Here is a 21002-nt window from a genome sequence, read left to right as displayed (position 1 = left end):
ATCCTTGGGAAAGCTGGGACCCAATTGGGAAGGCCCATATCGCATCACTTCACACGTCCTATGGACCTATCGGACTATGCCACGACGATCAACGGGAGAGACTCCCTTCTCTATGACTTATGGGGCCGAAACTATACTCCCCCTAGAGACTAACTTTCCAACATTGAAAACGGGCACCTTCACTCCAAGTAACAACGACGATCTGCTAGGAAGAAGTCTGGATTTAATTGAATAAAAAAGAGAAAAGGCAATGATTCAATTGGCCTACTACCACCAGAAACTCAAGTAGGGATATGATGCCAATGTAAAACTACGCCCACTGGTGCCAGGGGACCTAGTGCTAAGGAAAATTTTGGGTAACGCCAAGAACCCATCCTTGGGAAAGCTGGGATCCAATTGGGAAGGCCCATATCGCATCACTTCAGTAGCAGGAATAAGTGCATATTATTTGGAAGACTTATATGAGAAAGCTGTACCCCGCCCATAGAATGTAAATAACCTAAGAAGGTATTATTATTAATGAAAGCAGTTTTGCCTACACTATATTTCATGGTAATTGCGTGTCGTACGGTTCACCATCTATCCAAGTTTTAAACAGAATCTAAGTCCTGCATGGCTCCTCGGACCACAGGCTTAGGAAAAATTAATAACTTATGACATCTATCCAAGTTTTAAACAGAACCTAAGTCCTGCATGGCTCCTCGGACCATAGGCTTAGGGGAAATTAATAACTTATGGCATCTATCCAAGTTTTAAATAGAACCTAAGTCCTGCATGTCTCCTCGGACCATAGGCTTAGGGAAAACTAATAACTTATGGCGTCTAAGTCCTGCATGTAAGTCCTGCATGGCTCCTCGAACCACAGGCTTAGGGGAAATTAATAACTTATGGCATCTATCCAAGTTTTAAATAGAACCTAAGTCCTGCATGTCTCCTCGGACCATAGGCTTAGGGAAAATTAATAACTTATGGCGTCTAAGTCCTGCATGTCAACCTTCACTACCTAAGAATCATTGCACAGTCCTACTTATAATACTTAGTTATATTGGCAAAATGTTATTGTAAACTTTAACTAAAGGCACAGTTACATTTTCTCATAACAATGTAATAAAGCCCAAACAACATCAAGCAAAAGAACACAAGATGAAAGAAAGAGCATTCACATTAGGAAATAAAGATAATACAATACTATTGGATAAGAAGTCTTTGAAAAAAAAAATGAAATACAACTCTTCTTCAAAACGATACAAAAAAAAAAAAGAAAAAGAAGAGAAAAACCCTAAAGGCTAAACTTCAGCAAGAGGATCTTCTTTTTGCTCTGGCTGAGGAGAAGGAACGTCCTTGGCTTTTAGGTCAACCCCATGACCCTCGGCCTTAGCAACTTTCTCCTTGGAGGGATCTTTTGATTTGGAAGAGGGCTTTTTCCCTTTCCCTTTCCCTTTCCCTTTGCCCTTCTCTCCCTCAACATCTTCACCTTAGTCGGTGACCTGGCTAGAGCCTTTAGTAATTTCGGTTATTGGAATGGCATCAGGGATAGCTACAGGTTGCTTAGAAGTTTCAAGGGCATCAGCAGGGGCCTCCTAGATCTCTTGAGGGTAGAAGACGTTTTCAGGCAGCCTTTAAGCAGAAACTGCAAGAACACCCGCAACATTGAGAGCCTTATCCCATGTAACGCTGCAATAGTCCCTGCATACTTCTGACAGTTCCTCGGCAAGCCTTACTTGCATCTCTTCCACTCCAAGTTGATAAGCAACCCTCTTCTCGACCTCGGCTGCTTCCTTGGCCAGCTGGGTTTCCTTCTTGGCCTTCTACAACGCGGCTTTGAGATCTAGGACAACTTGTTTCTCGGTGGCAAGGTTGATCTCAATCACGTGCAACTTCTGGCGCTGGTCCTCAGCTTGTTTCTCCGTATTTTTCAGGCCAGCCTCAGTGCTCTTACGGCCTGATTCTGCCTCCTTCAACTTCTCAGCCAGCTCATGCTGTTCTTACTTGATGGCCCCTAGTGTTTTCTCTACCTCGGCACAAGAGAAGGCTTCAGCGTCGGCCAGCTTGCGAGCATTGTGATACCACTCCTCGGCCACAAAAACCTGCTGAGTAATCTGCCTAAAAACCACAAAACAACATGAGTTAGAATAAAGTATGATTCCATAATTATGCCTGTAAAGGGATAAGTTGTCTTACCATCACAAGGTCCCTCTTCAGAGACAGGAAGAGTTCATTCTGCGAGAAATACCTGTAAGCGTCCATGTCCCTAGGAAGGAGTATGGGCTGCTCCAGGGCTTCAGCAATGTACCCTGCTCGACCCCTTTGGTATTCCCGAACTGAGGCATTCCAGGGAATTGGTGCCCCATCCACCTCGAGCCGAGGGCTCCAAGTACGCAGTGGCACGCACACTTCAGCCCTTTCCAGCTCGTCACGACTCTCCACCAACGGGGCCCTTTTGTCCCGAGGCTCTCGGGTCACTTTTTGGTGTTTCGCGCCATGACGAGGACCCACCTCGCCTTCCTCAAGCGACTCGATCGGCTTCTTCTTCTTTAAGTCAGGATTACCTTTCAAGCTGAGGTCGGCGGGGATCTGTGGAGGGGCAGGGGGAAGGTTGGAGGGACCTTGGGACTTAGTGGGCGCCTTCAAGGTTGACCCTTTACCCCGAGCAGCCATAAGATCCCTTAAGCTCTTATTACCCTTGTTCGAAGCCATGTTGTCTACCTCCTCGTCAGAGGAATCGTTCGGGTAGGTAATAACAAGGGGAGAAATGCAAATGGCGGAGTTTCTGTCTGGCTCACCCTCGCTGTCCGAGAGTTCAATCAGAAGAGCTTTTGGATTATCTTCGTCAAAGTAGAACTCGTCTATCTCATCCTCTAATGAAAGGCGAGATGACTCAATCTCCTCTTCAACAGATGTTGCGGCTCCGGGATGGTCTTGTGGAGGTGGTTGTGCAGCTAGTGGAAGATTCTGTAGAATGGGCAAAGTAACCAGCGGAAGGTCCCTTTGAGCCAAGAATCCCGGCTTAGAAACGTCAATCCGGGATAACCTTGAACTACCAGCTCTTATTGACTAGCCGACGTCTAGAAAAGCGCGGGACAGGGGCTCGTAACCCAAGATCAGGTGAGTGGCACGCAATTGTCCGTCCCCGTTGACAAAAATCTCTGACCTCATGAGGTAATTAAGGGTTTGAACGTTGGTATGGCAAAGCCGAGGAGTAACGTGGGCTTTATCTGCAAAACAGCCGAGAAGGGAATTACGGTCAGATCGCTAAAAAGATATTCTCTACCAAAAAAGTGAAATTTCAAGCAAAAGGAATAAAAACTAAAAGGTTAAACTCCCTTCCTAAGGGATTGATCCTAAAGGTACTGCATCTGGATCTCCTGCCCGAGTTGGACAATGAAGACCGTCACTCCATTCCCCCGAGGCAATCAGGTAGTCATCCTTCATACCCTTATTGGACTTGGGAAGACAGGATATTAGCCTAACAACCTCGGACCGAGATTTAAGGTAGTACCCCGCGCTGGCAAGCTTATGACACTCGTACATGTGAACCACATTGTGCCATGTGAGACCTAAGCCCATCTACTCGTTCAGGGCATCTACGCAACCCAAGACCTTAAATAGGTTAGGGGTGCACTGATAAGGTGTCAACCTATGGTTAAACAAGTAATCTCGGGTAATCCTACGCATGGGAAGCGTTATTCCTCCCTCTATGAAAGCGATCATGGGAATGACGACTTGACCCACATTTCTATCGGTAAGTACTTGGTCCGGAGGGCAATATTCTAAAACCACCCCCTACGGAGTATGGTACCTAGCCCTAAAAGCCTCCATAGCAGCTGGTGTATCTACTAAACGCTTGAATTTACCCATCTAGATGAACTGAAGGGCCGAGGAGGAAGGCCGAGATGAAAATGGGGTAATATAAAGGAACAAGAACTTATAGGTATTTGTACAATAACCTCTGAAACTTTTAGAGATCTTTTCAAAGAAAAGCTTCTTATAGGAAATGACTACGGAAACTCAAGAATCTGGTGCATTTTATGAAGACTGGGTGCTGGAGTTCTTTGAAATTCTTGGATATTCATAAAAAAGAAAGGCAAAGAGGTTTCCTTCAAGGCTTTATATAGCAGGAGAAGATGGAAAAGATTGCTCCCGCTCAAAATACTAGGAGGAACGCCAGCCGTTGGATCTGCGCTTCGCCGTTGGATGTGGGGAACACAAAGCTGCCTAGAGCAATTAATAGCGCCTCGTAATCTACAACGCGTCAGAAGTAACCACTCCCACACATGTGAGCCAAAAATTAATTGGTCCTATCTCTTAAAAAAATCAAAACCCTGCTTTTCTCCTCGGATGGAAGGGAAAAACCGGAGTTTTGAGGGGCTATTGTGAGGGCTAGGGCCCAAAATAATGTATTGGGCATTGGGCCTTATCCGAGGACACTAATAAGGCTGAGGAGAGAAACACGACTTAGATGATCTACGTTACACGTCTCATCAGTGGGAGACAAAGGGAAGAAGGTTCGAGGAGGAACTCCTCCTCAAACACGACAAACGCAGACCAAGTATATACTCAAGCAGTTGAAGTACGCCCCTTGAACACGTGAGAGGAAAGAAAACTCAAAATATCTAAGGAAAAGCTGCCACCACCACATTAAACGTACTGCAGCTACTTTTCTGGCCGTAATAATGTGGAGAAGACCTCTAAACAATGCTGCATTGACTACTGCAACTCACAGAGGGCTAAAAGGGGTGTCTGATGGGATGTGTACTCAAGTGGGGATCTAGATGATCAACAAGTGTAAGGTCCATATGATTAAGAAGGAGCTATATAATGTGGAAGAGCCCCCATGAAGTAAGAGGCAGAAGAAGAGTGAGAGAAAATACTGTAGTATGCTAAACAATCCTAATATTGTGATCTATATATGTACGTCAAATTCCGGTCTCCTCGGACCGAAGATCCTCTGATCATAATAGCTTTTATTCATGTTTAACTGATTCTTAACTACATGTTAGCCGTTGTTCAACTCATCTAGACCTAGTTCTTTGACCCATACTCTACAAAATTCATTGTATTAGGCTTATTGGACTAGGGTTTCATACATTTGGGCTTAGGCTCCAAACTTTGTCCTTACAATGTCCTATTTTATTTTGATGAGTATATTCGAGCCTTTCAATTTGAATTGGATGATAATAAAAAAATAAAAAAGGTGCCCTTTATGAATTGTAACCTGCCCATAGCTAAGCTTAAGGGTCTTAAATGTGCTAGACATTGCTTATTTTCCTTTATTTTATTTTAAGTTTTTTTAATAGACACCATAAAAATTAAATATATACCAACTTCTTTTACTAGTTAATCATTCACATCAGGTCAAATTATCAATTGATTTTTTGTGCAAACAAGATTAAAAGTAAAACACAATAATTTTTTATGTATACAAGATTAAACTCTAGATAAGAGAAAAAAGACTTTATCGGTTATACTAATTAAAATCCACTTGTTTCTCAAAAAAAAAAAAAAATTAAAATCCACTTTTAAAATTTTTTATTGATTTATTTGATACTTTGGGCTTGTTTAGCTATCCAGACCAGAGGCTAGAGCCCATTTTGGAATTGGGAAACGATGGGCTGGGCCTAAAGGCCCAACAAGGGATGAAAAACCCTAAACCCCAATTAGGCTCCCTTTGCATGAGTCTAAGCTAACGTGATAAACATAGATACTATCTCACTCTGTCTAGCTTTGCAAAGATTAAGAATCCCAGTTCACTGACAAGATTTTGAGGTTGTCAAGGTCTGTGCAAAAAAACCCAGGTAGTATAAACACAAACTCAAAATCTTTCAATGTATGTATGAATGTATGTATGAATGAATATAAAGCCACGCTTAGAACAAAATATATATATAAGGTATGAATGAAATATATATATAACTCAAAATCTTTCAATGTATGTATGAATGTATATACATTGGTCTGTTTCATATGTATTGCCTTCCAGTTATTGTCATTATCTCAATTACTTTCAACTATTGCTCTCCAATCCCAATTGTAATCCACACCAAGATCAATGAAACTCTAACTAACCATATCCTTTCATCTTTTCCTGCAATTACCAAAGGCAAATGAGTTGTCTTCATGTCAAACAAGGTGCATAATATTTGTCCCTCTTTGGTGTTTAATACTATCTATTAGAGAAATGACACATGGATGCTCTCCAAGTAAGGCCTTGATTGGATGATCAAACGTGTAAATTCAATAAAATCAGCAAAATGTTTATTAAAAAAAATCAAAAGCTATGTTGCAAAATTTCACTAAATTGAAAAATCAAAAGTGATCTTCATTGTTGGATTGCATTGCTCTCTAACTATTTGTTTGTATTTCTTGTTCTTTTATTCATTAGAAAATGATTTGCTTGTAGTGAATGCTTATTGTAGGGAATTTAACCAAAAATCCCAACCTGTGAGAAACAAAATAAATAGAGAAAACACACGCCAAAGAAAAATAATCACACGCACAAGACAATATTTACGTGGTTCGGCAATTTGCCTACGTCCACGGAGTTGCAGGGATTTCACTATTATCAGGGAAAATACAATAGTGCACAAGAACACTCTCAAGAAACCCAAATCCCAATTACACCCTAGTACTCTCTCACAGAAAAAATAATAATAGAAGCTGACTGCCTCTCTTTTCTCTATTTTCTCTCATGTGGCTTGCTCACTAGGTTAATTAGGATTTCTCACTTTTAATCTCACGGCTACACTACAAATATAATATATATATATATATATGTCAAAGTCGGCTGCTTTTTGGAATTGCTATTCCTTGTGAAATTCGGTCAAAAGAGACCAACTTAAAGTGGACGTGGGCTTGTGGCAATTCAAGCCACACACGGCCCACTCCAACAAATCTCCACCTTGGCTTGAATTGATCAAGCTACACGAGCAAACTCCTCCATCAGCTCCACCTTAGCCCTTAAGGGCTCACAAGCTGCAAACATTAGCCACAATCCTCCATAACACAATCCCTCATCCCTGCAACTCATCCTCCTGTCCTCAAGCTAGAAGACCAATTGAAGCTGCGCACAGCTTCAACTTCTCAATAGTGACACCCTTAGTCAACATGTCTGCCGGGTTCTTAGATCCACAAATCTTCTCAAGCATTACCAGCTTATCTTCAACAAGGTAACGGATAAAGTGGTATTTTGTCTGTATGTTTCGACTTTGAATGAAAAGCCGAATTCTTGGCAAGAAAGATTGCACTCTGACTGTCACTGTGTAGAATGCCCATCTCCTGCTTCTTACCCAATTCATCTAAGAAACCATGTAGCCAAATCATCTCCTTTCCAGCTTCAGTTGCTGCAACATACTCAGCTTCTGTACTAGACAAAGTAACAATCTTCTGTAGATTTGAAGCCCATGATATAGCTGTACCACCCAGAGTAAAAACAAACCCAGTAGTACTTTTTCTACTATCAATATCACCAGCAAAATCAGCATCTACATAACCCTGCAGTTTCAAACTTGCACCTGTGAAGCAAAGACATGTATCTGATGAACCCTTCAGATATCTCAGAATCCACTTGACTGCCTCCCAATGCTGCTTTCCAGGCCTACTCATGAATCTACTCACAACTCCCACTGCATGTGCAATGTCTGGCCTTGTACACACCATCGCATACATCAAGCTGCCAATAGCTGAGGCATAGGGCACCTTGCTCATGTGGTCCCTTTCTTCTTCTGTCTTCGGTGATTGTTCTTTGCTTAGTTTGAAATGACTACCCAAGGGTGTGCTCACTGGTTTAGCTTCATTCATGTTGAACCTGCTGAGAACTTTCTTCACATACTCTGACTGTGAAAGTTTCAATGTACCATTAGCCTTGTCTCTAATGATTCTCATACCAAGGATTTGCTTTGCAGCTCCCAAATCCTTCATTGCAAACTGTTTGGACAATTGCTTCTTCAGATTATTAATCTCCTCAATGCTAGACCCTGCAATAAGCATATCATCCACATATAACAATAATATGATGTAAGAATTGTCAAAAAACTTAACATAGCAACAGTGATCAGCTTCACATCTCTTGAACCCAATTCTGTGCATAAAACTGTCAAATTTCTTGTACCACTGTCTAGGAGCTTGTTTTAGGCCATACAAGCTCTTTCTTAGTTTGCAAACTAAATTCTCTTGTCCTTGAGCAATGAACCCTTCTGGCTGAATCATGTAAAGGTCTTCCTCCAAGTCACCATGAAGGAATGCTGTCTTCACATCTAACTGCTCAAGATGTAAGTTTTCTGCAGCCACCATTCCCAGTACTAGTCTGATTGTTGACATCTTCACAACTGGAGAAAATATCTCTGTGTAGTCAATGCCTTCCTTCTGCTGGAACCCTTTAACAACTAATCTGGCCTTGTAACGTTTGCTACCATCATGCTCATTCTTTATTCTGTATACCCACTTGTTGTGCAAAGCCTTCTTTCCTACTGGCAATTCAGTCAGTTCCCATGTTTGATTCCCCAACAAGGAATCCATCTCATCCTTCATGGCTATCTCCCACTTGCTTGAATTCTCATCTTGCAAGGCTTCATCATAACATTCTGGCTCACCACCATCAGTCAACAGGAGATAATTTAAAGTGGGTGAATAACGCTGTGGAGGTCTAATGTTTCTGGAAGATCTGCGGACTTCAGCTACAGGTGTACTCAGATCTACCTGTGAATTTACATTCTCCTTATCTTCTTCACCCCTTTTCTGGACAGTACCTTCAGTCAATTCATCTAAGTTGACAAACTCAGATTTCTTTTGATCTATCTCTGTAACATCTGACACTATAGTTGACCTGTCCTTGTACATAACCTGTTCATTAAATATCACATTTCTACTTCTGATGATTTTCCTGTTTTGTTCATCCCAAAACCTATAGCCAAATTTCTCATCACCATAGCCAATGAAAAAACATATTTTAGACTTTGCATCAAGTTTACTACGAGCATCAGAATCAATATGAACATAAGAAACACAACCAAAAACTTTTAAGTGTGAAAACTTTACCTCTTTACCGCTCCAAACCTCCTCAGGAAGTCTGAACTCCATGGGAACTGAAGGTCCTCGGTTTATCAGGTAAGCTGCAGTACTAACAGCATCAGCCCAAAAAGTTTTTGGTAGTCCAGCATGCAACCTCATACTCCTAGCACGCTCATTGAGAGTTCTATTCATGCGCTCAGCCACACCATTCTGCTGTGGTGTCCCAGGAATGGTCTTCTCCATCCTAATTCCCTGTGCAGCACAATACTCACTGAACCCTCCATCTATGTACTCTCCTCCATTATCTGACCTCAAACATTTTACTTTCAAACCTGTTTCTGTCTCAACCATGGCCTTCCACTTCTTAAAAGTTTCAAATACATCTGATTTATTTTTCAGAAAATAAACCCATACCTTTCTGCTTGAGTCATCAATAAAAGTGATGTAGTACCTTGAACCTCCAAGGGATGCAACTGGAGAAGGCCCCCACAAATCAGTGTGTACTAACTCCAATTTTCCAGCCTTCGGTGTCCTGCCAGTTTTCAAGAAGCTCACCTTTTTCTGCTTTCCTAAGATGCAACTTTCACACATGTCAAAATCAATGGACTTCAATTCTGGTAGTTTTCCTTTTGACAGCAGCATCTTCATCCCTTTCTCACTCATATGACCAAGTCTGCGGTGCCATAGGCTTGTATCAATACTTGCATCAGCAACTGCAATTGTGTCTCTTGGACTTGAGGTCATGTACAGAGTACCAGTCTTCTTTCCACGAGCCAATACCCTAGCTCCCTTTGTAACCTTCCAAGTACCACCAACAAATAGTATTGCATGTCCTTCATCATCAAGTTGTCCAACAGAAATCAGATTCCTCCTCAGGTCAGGAATATGTCGAATCTTCTCCAGTAACCAAACAGACCCATTGGGCAACAATATTCGAACATCTCCCATACCCACAACATCCAAGGCTGAACCATCAGCCAAATACACCTTACCAAAATCACCTGCAACATAATTCTGTATGATTTCTCGGTGTGGAGTGGTATGAAACGAAGCTCCTGAATCCAAAACCCAATCATCAAGTGGACTGTCTACTGCAAGAAGTAATGCATCCTGTACCTCTTCTGTTACAGCATTAGCAGAATCATCTTCATTCTTCTTCTTAGGACTTTTGCATTGATTCCTAAAGTGACCTGTTTTCCCACAATTCCAGCATTGTACCTGTTGGCCTGATCTAGATTTATTTCTGTTCCGATTAGAATTTCTGGATTTTGATCTGCCCCGATTTGAATTTCTGTTATTACCTCTGCCTCTTGTCTCAAGGTTTAGGGCAGAACCAGATCCTGAGGTTTCACCTGCATCTCTTCTGCGAATCTCCTCAGCCAGAATTAAATCTCGTATATCATTGTACTTGAGTTTTTCCTTTCCTGTAGAATTACTTACTGCCATCCTCATTGCCTCCCAACTGTTTGGCAAAGAAGCCAAGACGATCAGAGCACGAATCTCATCATCAAAATCAATTTCTACAGACGACAATTGATTTGTGATAGTGTTAAATTCATTCAGATGTTGTGCTACTGATGCATTCTCTGCCATCTTCAGATTGAACAGTTTCTTCATCAAGTGCACTTTATTGTTTGCTGACGGCTTTTCATACATACCAGACAAAGCCTTCATCAGATCTGCTGTGGTCTTCTCCTTTACAACATTGTGTGCAACAGACCTAGACAGAGTTAACCTGATAACTCCTAGTACCTGTCTGTCAAGAAGAGCCCATTCATCAGCCTTCATAGCCTCAGGTTTTGTCCCTAAAAGAGGCAGATGCAATTTTCTCCCATAGAGATAATCTTCAATCTGCATCCTCCAATACGCGAAGTCTGTGCCATCAAACTTTTCTATTCCAGACGCCTTTCCTGCTTCCTCTGCCATTGCTCCCACTCAAACCTAACCCTAGGCTCTGATACCAGTTGTAGGGAATTTAACCAAAAATCCCAACCTGTGAGAAACAAAATAAATAGAGAAAACACACGCCAAAGAAAAATAATCACACGCACAAGACAATATTTACGTGGTTCGGCAATTTGCCTACGTCCACGGAGTTGCAGGGATTTCACTATTATCAGGGAAAATACAATAGTGCACAAGAACACTCTCAAGAAACCCAAATCCCAATTACACCCTAGTACTCTCTCACAGAAAAAATAATAATAGAAGCTGACTGCCTCTCTTTTCTCTATTTTCTCTCATGTGGCTTGCTCACTAGGTTAATTAGGATTTCTCACTTTTAATCTCACGGCTACACTACAAATATAATATATATATATATATATATGTCAAAGTCGGCTGCTTTTTGGAATTGCTATTCCTTGTGAAATTCGGTCAAAAGAGACCAACTTAAAGTGGACGTGGGCTTGTGGCAATTCAAGCCACACACGGCCCACTCCAACACTTATTACTTCAATTATAGGAGTAACCATCAATTTAGATCACTTTTCTCATAAGATAACCATAAAGACAAAATTTGACTAAGTTTTTTTTTTTTCTTCTAGGTATTAGTAAGACTTGAAGAATAACGCTATGTCGCTATCTTTGGAGGACTTTGACTTAGAGCTGTTTCACAATATTATCTTTGGTCTTTGACATTACTACAAAGTGGTCTTTGGAGTTTGACTTCTAATTTTGAATGATTAACTCCTTGCACGTTTTTTTTTTTTTTTTGGAGAAACAACTCCTTGCACGTTAAGTTTGTAAACTCATCCAACCTTTTGCTAGTATTTAAAATAACAAAACAAAAACTAATTAAGATTGGTCCAATCTGCATTTGAGTTGGTGAGTATTACACTTTTTTTTTCACATAAAATATGGGTCTTGCTAATAGGCATGCTTAGAACAATTGTTTTTTTTTTTTTTTTGAGAAACGCTTAGAACAATTGTTAATAATTCATTTTAAAAAAGTTTTAACATTATTTTAATGAAAAATATAAAAAATTATCAAAAAATTTTAATTATCTTTTTCTTTTTCCATAAAATTTTTTAAAAATATCTCTTATCCATTAACATTTCTCATAAATTATTTCAAAAAAAATAAAAATCTATAATAGGGTCACATAGAACTTCTGCTTCGCCAGACTACTCTGTGGCACCAAATCATCAAAGTGGTGCTGCAAGCCTATGTGCAAAGGCGGCATCAAGGTGTTATTAGCTTACACTACTAGCTGGCAAGTGGTCAATTCCTGGGCATTCTTTTTGTTAAGTTGACTCGTCTACTGCACAAGAAGCTACAGTAACTACTACTTTTCCCGCAACCAATTCACCAAAGTCCAAAACTCCTCTGGATATTTATTTCCAAGCATCCACATGGATTAAGAATCCGCAATTTGATGACCCAATTAATGCTTCAACTTTGACAAGTTTGAAGTTCTGTTACTTTTGTAGCTCTAATGGCCATTATAATTACAGGACTACAACTTATTTCATACTTTACCATCAGTAACTAACTTACACAACAAATCACTTTCGCATAAATCTACTATTATTCTATCATTTTTATATTAATCTATCATTTTTTAATGGCAAAAGTGTGTGGAATAAGTTACGGTCTTAAAATCATGAATAATGCTAGGAACACACCTCTTCCCACACCCATATCTACACCATGTTCGTGTGTCAACTTTTGATTAAATTTCAGCACTTTTAAAAGGTTCCATCACATATACTTGAAGATGCTGAAATCCAATCAATAGTTGACACACGACTAAAGTGTGTATTTGGGTGTGGGAAGGGATGAATTCCTAGCATTACTCTAAAATTATTGTTAAAGAAGTGGTACAAGGATTTCTTTATAAAAAATAAAAAAAACTCCTCATACTTTTTAAATATCCGCAAACCCCCTAATATCAAGATATATACATACTTTCACTGTATGTGAAGTTTGTGGACTGATAACCATGTAAGATTCATTGTGAAAAGGAAAAATACATATATTTGATGTTTTAAGATATCTTCTTCCTAAGTTACTCATTAGTAACTCAAGAAGTGGGACTTATCATTCATGGGTCTATCATTGATTCCAAGAAATGAACAACAAAAGAAGATAGAAGAAAAATTAAAAGTAAGGGGGAGAGAGACAGAGAGGGCATCCAAACAATTTTGCAAAATTCCTTCCATTCTTTTGTACTGATCCCTTAAGTATCAGTTGTTGCTGGTTTGACTATGGTACATGTTAACCTGTTACATTAAAAGAACAAGCAGTTTATTCTATTTTACTGGTACAATTCGTGGGGCATACTGAATCTTATACCACAAAACCAAAAACTAAAAAAGTAATTCATCCTGCAGTTTGTAACAATGCTATGTCCATCCTCTGAAATGAAGAAAATAACCCGGTGTGATCAATTGATGGAATGTAACTCTGGGCAGCTCCATTATTCAAAAAAGTGCATTACATGAATATGCTTTCAATTGTTTGTATCTTTTTACTCACATTCAAGATGCACAAAACTTGGAGATGGTTATGTAGAAGAATGTTTCACTTCTGAAGAGCAGATCAATGACCCTCTTGTGCTAAAACGCCAGCTCCATTGAGCAACAGCATAATTCAGATTTTCTATAGTTTCTGTCATACGCGTATTTGTTGACTCAGTTCCCAGTGGAAGTAAACCTCTTGGAAATTAAGGTAATCAAATCCGAAGGGAAGGTACCGCTGTGTAAAATAAGATATACAATAAATGCTATATATGCAACTGTGCCAGTCGCGACCGCCAAACCAAACAGTAGCCCAGTAACTTCAGATACAAAAAAATCAATCAACAGATACCCATTGAAAATCATTACCAATGCCGCCACACTCCAAGCCACCCTCTGCAACATTAATTGACAAAATATTAGAAAATAAAGTTAGGTAGGGAATTGTTATCATTTGGAAGTCAATTAACTGAACGATAGACAAAGCCCTCAACTCCAATAGTTTAAAAGAAAAACTTCAGCGCACCCATAACTCAAGTTTACTAGCATGCTATCCATGTGCAACATGAGGAGACACTAGATGAAAAAAAAAAAAAAAAAAAAAAAAAAAAAAAAAAGGGGTCAAGCATCTTTATCTACTTGATGAGTGAATTGAATCATATAATTTCAACTGAACAAACAACACGAACAGGGTAAATATTTCAAGATGCTTTTATTGGAAACTAAATGACTAGTCAAGCATGGAGAGAGGTTTTATTAATCACTGGATATCTTGAATGTTTCAGTTTATCCAACTAAAGCTAATCTAAATCATTAAAGAGACAAAATTGCAGCCTCTGCTTATTGTTAGCTCCCTTCCTTTGACTGCCTTTATTGCAACCTTTTATTTTTCCATTGTTTCCTCACAGGCATATAAATGATCAGCCTATAGACGAAGAACCTATCTGGAAACTCCAAATCTCAACAGAGTAAGTTGTTTCCCTAATGGTTTATGATTAAAATATAAATTCCAAAAGCCAATATGGAGAGGAATACAGTTAGACATTAGCATTACCACAAGAACAACAAAATCTACTATGCGGGAAAAATAGCTTCTGTAAATCCTAGAGTATGAGGGCTTGAACTACAAAACTCTAAACAGTTTCTTGCTAAATATTAAAATATTTCAGCAGCTACATGCCATCGGGACCAACACATCTTACAACAAAAACTCAAAAATTAATTGATATTTACTTTCTTCTAATAAAATCCATGTGTTTCTAATTGGAACCATATTGCACTATATCATGTGAATAAAACGGCAGCTATTCCTAATATACATGACATGAATATTACACACATGCACTTCATAGATAAAGGACCAAAGTCAACACCACAATATACAAAACAATGATATTATCTTGCTGTGATCTATAAATTACTGAGTTTTGTTTTTAGCCAACCACCACATCAACTCACTAAGAAACACATGGTTGACTTAAAGAAAATTCAGGGGAGGAAAAGAGAAGGAATCTAGCACCAGAAACAAAACAACATAAGGCCACCTAACCCAAGCAAAAATATTGAACATACTCGAACACACATACAGCTATCTATAAATCTGGGTAGTATTAAAGCACAAGCTTAAAGAAAACAGAAGTAAAAGTATATACTTCATATTACTACCTCTCCAAATCTCTCTAACACAGTCCTGATAATGATCGCTAAATCTTTTCTTCCTTTTTTATTTATTTATTTATTTTTTTTTGTGGGGGCGCGGGGGGCAGTCACTAAAGGAAAAGCATAGGCAAATGAGTTGCTGATGTATATATCTGTGGCCAATAGAGATGTGAGTAGACAATGAAAGGGCCAAGTTTAAGATAACCTAAATGACATCGAGAATCTGAATACAAATTAATTTGATGAATATATACATTATATGTTTTTTTTTTGGGAAACCAGATCATTATGTGAAGCAAGTCCAAGAATGATCAAGCACATAGCCAAAAACCAATAACAATTGACGGCTGATAATTTTGACATGAGAAGTAATTTCATCATGCTTCTCCCTTTGTTAATATTTTTTTCCATACATGAAAGTTGACCCACGTAACCACAAGGCGACAAGGTTGCATGCAAGTAATGGACTAAAAGAAGCCTATTCTATATGCCCATCCTAAAACCCTTGACCTAGGATTCATTGTTCATAACCACAAGTCTACAAGTTTACAGGCTAGACAAACAACAGATGGCTGTCACCACAAAATGAAAAATATTATGCCCAAAATGACAGAGTAGTAAAGTTCACAGCTTACCTCAAGAACAGGCCCAATTTTGAAGACCCCCATGACCTGCTCCTTGGCCACCAAGGTAAGAAGGGGAATAAGCGCAAAAGGAATCTGTATTGACTGAAGCACATTAAGCCATTCATTCAGAATATCCAATGAAGCTTCAGATGTTTTAAATACAAGAGCTACAGCTATAGTTGGCACAATTGCAAAACTCCGTGTAATCACTGCCCTCAGCCATTTCTTGAGACGAAGGTTGAGAAAGCCTCCCATGATAAACTGTCCAGCATAAGTGCCAGTTATCGTGCTACTCTGTCCAGCCGCCAATAAACCAATACCCCAGATATAAAGAATCGGGAAGACTCCTCCTCCATACTTATCTTCAAGATATTGCCCTGCATTTATTAGTCCTACACTATTGGCTTGTTTACTGCCATAAAATCCCTTAGCAAAAACCGTTGTCACAAACAAATTGATGATGAAGGAGATTGAAATTGCAACCGAAGACTCAATTGAGTAGTAGTTGAGTGCTTCTTGAACCCGGCCTTTCTTGTTCGGATCAATCTTCCTTGACTGTACCAATGCAGAGTGTAAGAATACATTGTGAGGCGTTATGACACAACCCACAACTCCCACAGCCTGCCTAATTGTTTCTGAGCTGAGTCTTGGCACCAAAATACCTACAAGAAGGATCAGGTTCAGTTACACCTATGGTTCCAACCAATGACGAAACTTATAAAACAAACAGCAGATATCCAATTAAATAAACTTTTTTACCCATAAGAAGATCTTTTCCACTAGGCTTTGTTTCTCCAAACATCCAGGCAAATGACACACCCATAGTTGCAATGAGAACTGCAAAAAGAGCTTCCAACTTCCTGACTCCATAGTTCTCAAGAAACAAAAAGATGAAGCTGTCCATGTGAGAAAGCAGGGAAAAAAAAAAATGATCCCCAGTTAATAAGCAATCAATTAAAAAAGGGACGGGAGTCCATTTCATCTTCTAACACTAAATAGTCAGAAATTTTGGAGGGAAAATAGGCACATGATAACAAGGGAAATTCAAAATCTACCACCTAGTTTTTCTACATGTAAATTGACGTAACAATGAATTTGATTAGCAACTTTAACAACACTAGTCAAAGAAGTAGTGATTAGGATCAATTTTAGATTTTATTTGTATCACAAAATAAAGATTTTTAAAATACATAGAGATTTATATTAATCATAAAAAGAAATTAATTTTAAGAATTTTGATAATTATGTCATAAAAAGTTAATCTCATTCGTATAAGACCGTGACAGATCTCAATCCAATATTTATATTATTTTATTTTGACCTATAACTTACACCTCAATAGTTGTGAATATGTTGTAATAACAACAAAATGTCATGACATTTTTAGTTGTGCTAGATCTCAGCATAATATTTTATTATTTTATTTTATTTTATTTTATTTTGACCTATAAGGAATTGACACATGCGTTACAACATTTTCATAATATCTTTATGCATATAATGTACTTAATTACATTGTAAATTTATATTGTAGACACACAAAAATTGGCAAATTTTGTACACATTTACAAAATTTGTACAATATTTACCATTTTTTGTGCAAATGTGTATAATATTAACCACTTTTGTATATTTACAATGTAAACTTGCATTGCAAGTACAAAGTAAACATATAAAGATCTTAAAAAAACAAAAAACAAAAATAAAGCTCAAACCAACTGGCATACTTGAAAGGGAAAAAAAAAGTGCACCTCACTAATTAAATAAACCAAAAAAACACTATTCATGAGCCTTTGGCTCTTTTTATATAGTTAATAGATATGCCAGCTTACATAAATATTTTTTTTTTTTAAAAAAACATTTTTTTTATTTAATCTATAAGAAACTGAGATCTCAACAATATTGAAAATATTGTGATAACAATAAGTGTTGTAACATTTTCTCAAAACATTTATTTTTAGTTGTGGTTGGTCACAGTCTCATATTTTATTATTTTATTTTGACTGGTAAGAAATTAACAAGTCAATAATTGTGAAATTTGTTGTGTCAGTATAACAATATATATACCAGCTTACATAAATATTTAAAAGAGAAAAAAAAAAGTACAAACCGATTACTGGAAAGAAAAAAAAAATTAAGCACTGTAGCTACCGTGCCCGTTGAATAAACCAAAAGTACTATACAATAAATGTTGTAATATTTTCTCAAAATATTTAATTTTAGTTGTGGTTAGTCATAGTCTCATATTTTATTATTTTATTTCGACTTGTAAGAAATTGACACGTCAATAATTGTGAAAATATTGTGAAATTTGTTGTGTCAGTATAACAATATATATACTAGCTTACATAAATATTTAAAAGAAAAAAAAAAAAAAAACTTTAGGCACTTTAGCTACCATGTTAGTTGAATAAACCAAAAACACTGCATAATAAGTGTTGTAACATTTTCTCAAAACATTTATTTTTAGTTGTAATTGGTCACAGTCTCATATTTTATTATTTTATTTCAATTAGTAAGAAATTGACACGTCAATAATTGTGAAAATATTGTGAAATTTGTTGTGTCAGTATAACAATATATATATCAGCTTACATAAATATTTAAAAGAAAAAAAAAAACACAAACCGATTACTAAAAAAAAAAATGTTGCTACTGTAGCTATAGTGCCACTTGGCACTATAGTTACTATTCGAAACTTGGAAAAAAAAAAAAAAAGTGGCTAATGAAACCAAAGCACTGTAGCTACAGTGCTTTACCGCATTCACGCACGTCAATAATTGTGAAAGTATTATGAAATTTGTTGTGTCAATATAACAAAATATATACCAGCTTAAATAAATATTTAAAAGGAAAAAAAAAAAAAAAAAACACAAACCGATTACTGAAGGAAAAAAAAATGTAGCTATTGTAGCTACAATGCCACTTGGCACTGTAGTTACTATTCAAAACTTGGCGAAAAAAAGAAAAAGAAAAAAAAAAAGTGGCTCACAAAATCACAAAACATTTATTTTCAGTTGTGCTTGGTCACAGTTTCATATTTTATTATTTTATTTTGACTTATAAAAAATTGACACATCAATAATTGTGAAAATATTGTGAAATTCGTTGTGTCAGTATAACAATATATATAAAAGAAAAAAAAGTACAGACATAAGACTGAAAAAAAAAAAAAAAAAAAATGTAGCTACAGTGCCACTTGGTACTGTAGTTACTGTTCAAAACTTAAAAAAAAAAAAACAAAAACAAAAAAAAAAAACAAAAACAAAAACAAAACAAAGTGCCTCACCAAAATGACACTGTAGATGAACAGTGAAAAATCTGTATGAACAGTGCAAAAACACTGTAGGGGCATTGGCGCTTTTAGATATAAGATAGTCAATAAATGCATGAAATTTCGTTTTTTAAATTGGTGATACATTAATCTACGATACTCCTAACATCACTAGATAATAAAGAACTCAAACTTACTTCACACTAATGTCTTGACACATGAAAAAACAAGTTGAATTAATTATCAATTAAGACACAAGATTCCAACTTGTCTAGGAGAGAGTATACTTGTGGGGTCCATAAGTATACGATGGGATACATGTTTCTGTAACACAATGGATTTTCTCCTGGCCTAAGCCTTGAATGCATCTTGAGTCTTGACATTAGGTATCTAAATAGAGACATACTTTAGCAGAGGTGTTATTCCAAACTCCCAATAACACACAGCAAAAGCATCCTAGCTGAGACCTTTTAGTACAACCTAAGTGGCACACTTCAGCTCAAGTTATTTGTGCCTGCCGCTGCCTGACTAAAAGGCAAGGTGCAAAATATGGGCCAAAGCAACCAGTGCATTGGGCATCACAATTATCCATTTTTGGTCCTGTATCACTGTCCCGACAAGTCCAATGGATTGAAACACAGGATTACTGGATTAGGCCTTACCCAACTACACCCCTTTTACATTCCAAGAAACTTCATAGCTATTTCATTTTTTTTTCTTAAAAAAATTAATTAATTAAACGTGGCAAACCCATATTCAGTATACCAATAACAACAACAACAGGAATTAAACCCAAAAAACAAAAACAAAAAAAAGAGAGAAAAAATAGTAAATACCAATCAGAGGCAGTAATAAGGACACCAGCCCAAATGGGCAAATACCCATTGCTTAAAATCTGAATAGCAATAGCACTCCCAATAACTTCTTGAATATCAGCTCCAATCAATGCCAGCTCAGCCATGACCCACAAAACATACCCGACCCAACCCGGATACTCTTCCCTACAAAGCTCTGCCAGGTGTCGACCCGTGGCAACTCCAACTCGGGCCGACAAGAGCTGGATCATGAGGCCCATAATCGTGGCCCACAAAAGCAACCAAAGCAACGAGTACCCAGCAATTGCCCCAGCTTGCAAATCTCCCTCCAGATTTCCCGGATCCAAAAAAGCTATGCTCATCAGAAACCCAGGCCCAGTAAACATCCACAGCTTCTTCCATGAGAATGGCGGCACCGTTAAATCCTCGCCGTCCGATTCTTCCTCCTCGGCGATCAGGATTTTCTCCTCGTATTCATCGGATTCATGAGACTCCGACAACAGCCGGTTTGTCTCTTCCTCGTTTTTAGAGTCTTCCTTGTCGTCTCGCATTTCGACGTTCATGTTTTGTCGTTATCGGAAGATTTTGTGTGTGTTTTTATTTATGTACAGAGGTTTTTGTTTGGGGGGAGCTAAGGCAAGGTACGAAGATGTTTTTTTTTTTTTCAGAGGAAAGCTGTTTTGTTTGTTGATTTGAGGATGATGAGTCGTCGGATTCGGTGAGGTTTATGTTTTTTTTTTGGCCACTGAGAGGGTGACACGTCAGGTTTGGGTGCGTGGCTTTACCGACATTTTCACGAAAAGGAATTACATGTTTCCAGTGCATGTTACTTCTCTCTCAGAATTCCCGTGCATATTACTTCTTTCTCACAAGGGGATGGACCCACACTCATACAGGAGTTTTTCCATTTTCACGGTATAGAAATGGAGCACTTTTTTTTCTTTTTTGTTTTTGATAATAGAAATGGAACACTTCTATTTGCCGGAATTGGGCGATCTGAGATGGATTTGGTTAAAGTGGTATTCAACAGTCGACTTAGCAAAGACACATTAACAGTTGGAATTACTGGGTCATTGGTTTGGTTTTTTCATTTTGATATTTGGGTCGGGTTTAGATTTAGGAATAAAACTGAATTGGCTGAGACGACAAAATACGTCTATT

General features: G+C 38.0%; 2 protein-coding genes across 2 annotated transcripts in view; both read right to left on the bottom strand.

The window, feature by feature from the left end:
* Positions 1 to 20520, bottom strand: part of LOC126709383 (metal transporter Nramp2-like) — a 36476-nt gene extending 15956 nt beyond the window's left edge. The window contains exon 1 of the mRNA XM_050409599.1: positions 20455 to 20520. The gene's annotated coding sequence lies outside the window, so the exon portion shown is untranslated. The remainder of the gene's footprint in view (positions 1 to 20454) is intronic.
* On the bottom strand, positions 13512 to 20456 carry LOC126709392 (metal transporter Nramp2-like). Its single transcript, XM_050409609.1, has 4 exons — positions 19863 to 20456; positions 16512 to 16648; positions 15762 to 16414; positions 13512 to 13863 (listed from the first exon to the last, which is right to left on the bottom strand). The coding sequence occupies exons 1-4, from the start codon at positions 20402 to 20404 to the stop codon at positions 13642 to 13644; spliced, it is 1554 nt and encodes a 517-aa protein (XP_050265566.1). The 5' UTR covers positions 20405 to 20456; the 3' UTR covers positions 13512 to 13641.
* Positions 20521 to 21002: the final 482 nt, after the last annotated feature.

The sequence above is a fragment of the Quercus robur genome, chromosome 2, assembly GCF_932294415.1.
Source record: "Quercus robur chromosome 2, dhQueRobu3.1, whole genome shotgun sequence".
In the NCBI taxonomy this organism is placed as follows: Eukaryota; Viridiplantae; Streptophyta; class Magnoliopsida; order Fagales; family Fagaceae; genus Quercus; species Quercus robur.
Note: the sequence above shows the minus strand (reverse complement) of the source record. Positions and strands in the feature narration are given on the sequence as shown.

Bases quoted from the DNA above. Each gene is read 5' to 3' on its own strand.
- LOC126709392 (XM_050409609.1), bottom strand. From the start codon at position 20,404: ATGAACGTCGAAATGCGAGACGACAAGGAAGACTCTAAAAACGAGGAA. The intron at 16,415-16,511 runs GTAAAAAAGTTT...TCCTTCTTGTAG, and splicing joins TGGAAAAGATCTTCTTATGG to GTATTTTGGTGCCAAGACTC. The intron at 13,864-15,761 runs GTAAGCTGTGAA...TTAATGTTGCAG, and splicing joins AAATTGGGCCTGTTCTTGAG to AGGGTGGCTTGGAGTGTGGC.